A 7500-nucleotide genomic window follows, 5' to 3' on the forward strand; every position below is an offset into this window, starting at 1 on the left:
CAAAACACGGGTTGAAAAGTCTGAAAGCCCGAAACTCCCGTGCTGCATATTAATTAGGCCGCGTACACACGCATTGCATTCTTAAACTAGAGAGTGTTGACGTCATTTTCTCCTCGACCCAGCTCTCTCAAGATTTTAAAGTTAGTAATGGCGGACCAATAAATAAGAAAATTCAAGCTAAAATAAACAGGTGTCTTTTTAAAATCAGAACTTAAAACTTGGGTGAGTTAGTGTTTAGTTAACATAGTTTTGAAATCCAAAGGAAAAACAAAATTTTTTTTTGGTCGTAGTACCACTTTAATATCCAAACTGAAAAAAGCTCGAAAAAAAAAACAACTAAATTAAATTCTCCTACACTTTATACGTCATCGCAAAAAAGAATCCGGTTTCACGTATGCAAATTACAACTGGAGCATTTTGAAATCATTGCTTGCAAAGGTAATCACTTTTAAACAGTATTAAAAGGGCCCACATTACGACATTTCGTTCCAAAACGTTCGCTTTCTGGTGCATTTTCGCCTTACACGCCAGAAAAAGCTGTCGAAAACGAAGACTTTTAGAAACGGTCTTGAAAACGCACTTGTGTAAGCCCTATCCATATTAATGAGCTCTCAAAATTCACATTTTTCATCTCGGCGAAAACAAACCCAAACATTTTCAACCACCCTCGCTTTTACTCCTCCACTCTATAAACCTAATTTATTAAATTCTGTTTTTACCGATCGACGAATCTAGGTAGGTTTGCAAATACTTTCTACCTGTGATGTTTTCAAAAGCCTCCACTCTTTTTTTACCGGCATTACAACCGGAGCGTTTGCAAAAAATGTCTTTTTTGAAACCCTTTCCAAGATTCTCGCTTTACGTCGGCGTTTCCTTTCGTTATTAAGAGTAGATAATTGGCAAAAAAGGCATAAAATTCTAAAACGATTTACCTCTGCGTCGGCTCTTTCTGGGTTTCCAAGACAAACCACTCCTTCCCAACCGCTTGGGCGACCACAGGTAGCCCACAGTGTCAAAGTAGAGAAGAACTGGAGAAAGAAAAAGTTGATAAAAGCGATTTTGGACTAGTTATCGTCAATGTTCAAGAAACTTTGCCCCACAATGCCTATTCCTTCAAGGTGTATAAACTGGAATTTGTAACATGCTGTTACATTTGAACCCTGTGATGAAAAAGCATCCCTTCAGGGGGAAGTGGCAAAACTCTCAGTTGCTTCATGCTGATGGAAACCAGGGTAGACATGGCTAAGGCCACGTGATGCCTAGCAGCTTGTGTGCGACCTTATCGTCAATGTTACTTGTGCGCTTTCAATCGAGTGTCGTAAAACCAAAACCAAAGTAATTACTTTGGCCAATCAAAAAGGACGGACACATTCCAGTAAACCATCAAAACTCGAAGTAATTATACGTAGCCGACACAAAGCGCGGGAAAATGTGCACGCGCAAGCCACGATTGGTATTGGTTTCACTTCTGATCGCTTAAAAAAATGGCGCGAGAACTTTGAACCAATCATTGAATGAAGTAATGCAAAACCAAAGCAATTACTCTCGACACTCAATTAAAAACCGCTCTAGAGCCATGCGACACACTGGTGAAAAGGGAGTGCTTTCATCACAGTACATGTACCATCTCTGCTACGTAACATTTCATAGCAAAGGAAGACTGAGGAACGATATTTTCAACGTTTCGGCCACTTGAAAAATGGACCCAAAACATCCAAATGTCATCTCATATGACACTCACCAAAGCTAAGTGTGCAAGAATCTACATAAGCATGAGTAAGAAAATAGCCATGGCTATTGACTGTGCTAATTTCGCTTATGTCCAGAAATTCACATAATTAGATGCCCAATTTTGACATCAAACATGAACTGTCCCTTTACTAAGCCCTTGATACCTGTTTCTAAAAACAAGGTAAGGGGAAAGGTTAGCACTATTTTTTTTAGCTTAGGGTAAATGCAGCAGTTAATCTTTACTAAAAGAGCAGCATTTGGTGGACACTTTGTGACGTTAATTAACAATTATTTCATGAGCGCGCGTTGGATATGAGATGGTAAATAGCCAACGAGGCGCGTAGCGCCGAGTTGGCTATAACCAACAAGCGCGAATGGAATAATTGTTTTATTAAATTCCTTAAACTCCAAAAATTTGGAAGTACGAAATACGAGCGAAAAAAGGGAGAAAATCTGAGCGAAATCGAAAAAACTTGACGAAGATGCGATGTTGTGTAGTAGGCTTGTGGTCAGACAGACGTAGGCTCAACACAAAAACATTTCTTGCCTTTTGGCGTACTTCTAAACGTCGGAATTGATTTAAAGTTTCTACAAAACAACTTTTTTTTCATTTTTGGCTTTATTCAGAGAGAAATTTCGCATTCCGGCGAAAGAGGTTTTAGCTTAGCAACGCTTAGCGAAATCATTTACCATATAAGGTCAAAGTAAGGTATATGAGCTGTTAACCGAGATCGAGTGAACCAATCAGAGCACACTAAAAGAAATTCACTTGATCCCTCGGATGAAGAGTGCTTACCATTTAGCCAAATAATCCGGATGGAATGATCGTTGCATAAAGCTAAGCGATTTTGCGAATTTAATTACCAACCGGATGAGAATGGTGCTTACCATTTACTACACAGCATTCCATCCCGCATATTTTACTCGATCTTGTGAGAAAGGGCCTGGAAACGGAAGGATTCTCGCAAATGGTAAGAGCATCTCGCGAATTCCGTTCCGAACGGAAAAAGAGGACTACCTCTGGAGGTTGTCCACAATTTCCGAAAAGATTTTCCGGAAAATTGCCTTTCCATTTGACCTCCGAACCGAAATTTCCGGATTTTTTTGGCTAAATGGTAAGCACCCCAAAACTACTACTTTTTCCAACAACAAAAAATTAACAGCCGTGATGTCGAGTGTCGTTGGAGGAGATTTCTGCACGCGCGAGGCTTCCAACAGCCTCAATTCTTACAGAGTTCCATGAAATCCGTTTGTAACATACGGTGGGGCAACCAAAGCGATGAGAGCTGTGTTGGGGTTTCAGTGTGAAACTTTTAATGACGTTCGCCGATTTAGAAACTCAAGTCCGTGCTTTGAGTGAAAGCTCAATACCAGCTAAAGATTGAAAATGCTGGATTCAGTCTTCTGGAAATGTTATGAATAAGATAGTTAATCTAACTCGTGCATGTTGACAACATAACGACATCGTCAGTACAGAACTCCCAGCAGTGGTATGTTGGAAATGCCTGAAATGTCTTTTCCTTTCAGCTGTTCTTCGTACATGTACGAGCATCATCCGCGGATGTCATTTTTTAAATTGTTTCACGGCCTTCATTTTAGCTACTTAGAGGGAGCTCAATGCATTATTCACAACTCTGTTAATTTCGAAACTTTGCAGCTGGTTGCCTGTCTAGCTTGTAAGAAGGGGGGCTAAATTTAACTTGGCCACATTAATTATAAGACTGGTTTTCTCTCTCGCTACGGTAGTATTTTACTTTCCCTTTGCCAACTGGTTTCACCACATATGTCACCCCGGAATTGCGTAGATTCACGTTATTTCCGATCCAACAACCTGTAGCAAATCAAACTACCACTTTTGCTTGGTGACCTATTGATTTTAATGATGAAATGGTATGAATCATATATGAACTGCGGATATGAAATCAAGTGAAGCTATGATCTCCGCAGTTATGAACGCAATTTTTACAATTGCGTAGAGAAGCCTGAAAAATTCAGGACATCAACGGGGTTTGAACCCGTGACCTCGCGATTCCGGTGCGACGCTCTAACCAACTGAGCTATGAAGCCACTGACGTTGGGAGCTGGCCATTGTGGCCATTTGATTTTATTTTTCAGGCTTCTCTACGCAATTGTAAAAATTGCGTTCATAACTGCGAAGATCATAGCTTCACTTGACTATTGATTTTATTTGTAAACACTAAGCGATGTTCACCAATACGTTATCCGTTGTCATGAGCCCTCCAGATTTCAATTGGCTGCAGAAACATTTACTCCTTTTGTGCCGTACTCAGCAAATTTAAACATCGCTTTAGTCTATTCAATCCTTGCAGTTTGTTTCTAACTCTCCCAAAATGTATGATGCGATCACCCTACTTCTGCGTAACATGGTATTCCGAGTAAACGCTTTAAAGACCTTCTTGTTTTACTACAAACAAGAAAGGGCTGACTCACTTTTAATTCACCAAGAGATGAGTTCTGTGAAATCTTTCCTCTTAGCTTCTGCTTCCTGCTGCAATGAAATTTGACAAGAATATGTAATGATATTTTAAGAACTTGACTTGCCCAATGGCCCTTCACAGAATTAGGTAACGCTTTGGTTATAGGAGAGCTGGACATAGCACTGACCATAACATGACCAATGAATGACACTGGTTCTAGTTGGATCACCAAAGTTAAGTTCCTTATCAAAACCCTGCATATAACCAATATCACCAACTTCCATTCATGTGGTAATTCGTAAGGGTTTTTTTTCTTACCAAAACAAAAGAAATCGAAATACTTTGATTGGGCTTAATTCCTCCTGGACAAACATTGCCCTATGTGATAGCATGTGAGAGACGTGAGTAGCTGCAGAGAGTTTTGGTTAGACATTTTGTTTAGCTGTTACAGTGCGACGCGCCTTGTCGTGGCCACCTAACGAAGTTCTTTTTACAAATTATCTGCCAATTAGGGTGTGTGAATTTGATTGACAGTCACGCATCCTTGTAAAGTTCCCACAGGTGTAAATTGAACACCGTTGCATGGGTTGTTGAGCTGACGTATTTACATGTAGTTGTCAAAATGTAAAAGTTTGTTGGGTGGCCATTGTAAGTCGTGTTGCAATTAGAACTGGGTTGATTAGCCAACAGCTTGTATTTTTTGTATTATAAATTTTATATTAGTGATATTGCTGTTATCATTCTTATTACTGTTATCATTACCATAATCATAATAATCGTCAAATTCTTCAAATTCTAGTCAGAACTGAGAATTAGCAAAAGTGATCCTGCAAAGAGCATTCAGATTTTTCTGAGTACCCCTGAGTTACCGTCAAAAAATAAAAAAATCATATTCAGAACATGTAGCAAACACACCTTCGGATAGCGTTCATTAATTTAGAAACATTGCCCGTTCCATTTACAGTAATAATGGGCTTTGAAAACATCTGAGATAGCTCAAGCTGTAAAAAAAAAGAACAACACAAATTTGGTGATAAAAATGCAAAACATTAGGTTATTGTGAAACAGTGATGTGTGAAGCTTGAGGAGAATACAGTACACCTAGCTAACAATACTGCTACAGTAAATAATAATAATAATAATAATAATACTATGAATAATAATAATAATACTATGAATATTACCTTCTTGATCACCCTTTGATTCAATGTGATGATAATGATTGCTGAGGCACCAAGAAACATTGCCTTTTTTACCTTGGAAAATTAAAAGACAAATCAATACTTTATTCGAAAGTAATAATAATAATAATAACAACAACAACAACAACAACAACAACAACAACAACGTCTTAATTTATTCGTTAAAATACATAACAAATGTTACAATGAATTAAATATGATATATAAAATACATTAATACTATCGAAGAGCTATATAACTAAATTGTATTTAAAATTTAATCTATTAAAAAACCTTAAATCCTTAAATCTTTCTGTATTCAATTTTGGTGGGCCAGAAGATGGTGTACGTAATTGATAAGAAGTTTTTTTAGCCTTTGGTGCTAAGTGATACAATGGGTGGCAAGAATCTCCCTTAATTTTTAAAAATAATCTTCGATCACATTGTTCTAGAAGATTAAAAATATTTACACGATCTATCGTATATCGTCTTTTATAGCATCTAGTTAAAAAATGTTGAATTGCGTTTAGTTCAGATTGATTCGCTTCGTAAACCAGTAGCGTATACATAAATTTTGTCATAATTAGGGAGTGAAATAACTTATCTAGTTCCGTTTACGTATATCCTTCCTTCCTTACATTTGTTATTATTACATTTCATGTAAGTACAAAATTCTTGATCATAACCCTTCCACTCCCAATAGTGCCACTTATGCTGTCTAACACCATACTAAATAGTTAAAATTTACTCGTCAATGGATTGGGTGGGGGGACTTCATTGATGAATGGGTTTACAACATCTTTGTCCACTCCAAAAACATGTCCCCTTTAACCCTTTGAATCCTGAGAGTGACACTAAAAGATTTTGCTCTGGCTAAAGGCTGATGATTTTACGCATCAATGGTAGTGGCTTTAGGGATAGATGGATAGAAGAGGGTCTAGAAACAGTGACCAGGCTTGACAAATACTTGTGAAATGTTTGTGGCTAAGTATGACGCAGCATTTCGTCTCAACCAAGAGACTCTTCAGAGACCTTCAGGCATAATGCTCATTGAGTTAATGTCTATAAACTCTAAAGGTCTCTGAAGAGTGTCTTGGCCAAGATTAAACACTGCGTCAGACTAGCCACGAACATTTCGCAAGTATTTGACAATAATGTCTTGCTTTTGTATGGATCAGACTTGTAAGGGGCAAACCTCTAAATGCAAGCAGTGAGTGATACAAACCCTATCCAAGACAGAACAGGACTTGGAGCCCTGTCGAGCATTGTAGTATTCCAGCACAGGTATATGAATGATGCCAATCCAGCTCTGTGTTTCGTCACTTTGTTGTGAGTCATCGCCCTCTTGATCAGGATCTTCAGGGTCACAACCGTCCAGCTGTAAAGAAAACACAGAGTGCAGGACGTGTGTGCAAGACCCCTTGTAAGCAAGGGGCAAGATCCTCACAAGTGCTAACAGAATATACATGCAGTGGTTTATTAACACCAAATTTTAAAACAACCTCATTAATAATGCATGAAATGACATCATTGACCAAAAAAACATCACATGCATCAGCTTTAAAAACCCATAAAACATTCCTCATTAAAGCATTCTGTCTTGTAAGGCGTAATAGCTTTTAGTATAAATACACAGGTGATTATACAAAATCATGTGCTCTCATTGGCTCGCTATCTCGGATTATCAGCCGATAATCACCTCGACGGACAAAATGGCTGCCAGTAGTCGTTTTGCCACTGTAAGTGAAGATGATTTCGCGTTGAAATGTTTTTTTTTTCCTCTTTTTTGAAATAATCACCTGTGTATTTATACTAAAACAATTATTCGCCTCAGGCTCAGTGATTATTGGTGAATATTCACCTCGACTTCGTCTCGCTCAATATTCACCGATAATCACTTCGCCTTCGGCGAATAATTGTTAAGTATATTAAAGGTATAGCCAAAGGCCTGCATGCAGAGTACCATGGGTAAGAAAATATGGTAATTCATCTGTGTAAGAAAATTTGGTTTTGGTCACCATAGGACCATACGACCATCCACCCTCCAGGTATGCCAATGTGAAACTCTGTGGTGCAACCAGCGTTTTTTGGTGGGAAGTTGCATGGCCAACTGCAAGAGAAATTCATACGACGGCGAAACACACAAAGCA

General features: G+C 38.4%; 1 protein-coding gene across 2 annotated transcripts in view; it reads right to left on the bottom strand.

Moving 5' to 3' along the window:
* Positions 1-7500, bottom strand: part of LOC138045361 (RING finger protein 215-like) — a 17219-nt gene that overhangs the window by 4893 nt on the left and 4826 nt on the right. The window contains exons 2-6 of one of the 2 annotated variants that reach the window (XM_068891823.1): positions 6576-6728; positions 5354-5425; positions 5085-5170; positions 4183-4237; positions 933-1028 (exon numbers count right to left, since the gene is read on the bottom strand). In XM_068891823.1, coding sequence (XP_068747924.1) covers positions 933-1028; positions 4183-4237; positions 5085-5170; positions 5354-5425; positions 6576-6728 — 462 coding nt within the window. Of the gene's footprint in view, positions 1-932; positions 1029-4182; positions 4241-5084; positions 5171-5353; positions 5426-6575; positions 6729-7500 lie in introns of both variants that reach the window. The other variant, XM_068891822.1, reaches the window with a different exon arrangement.

Source organism: Montipora capricornis, chromosome 4 (genome assembly GCF_036669925.1).
Source record: "Montipora capricornis isolate CH-2021 chromosome 4, ASM3666992v2, whole genome shotgun sequence".
Classification (NCBI taxonomy): domain Eukaryota; kingdom Metazoa; phylum Cnidaria; class Anthozoa; order Scleractinia; family Acroporidae; genus Montipora; species Montipora capricornis.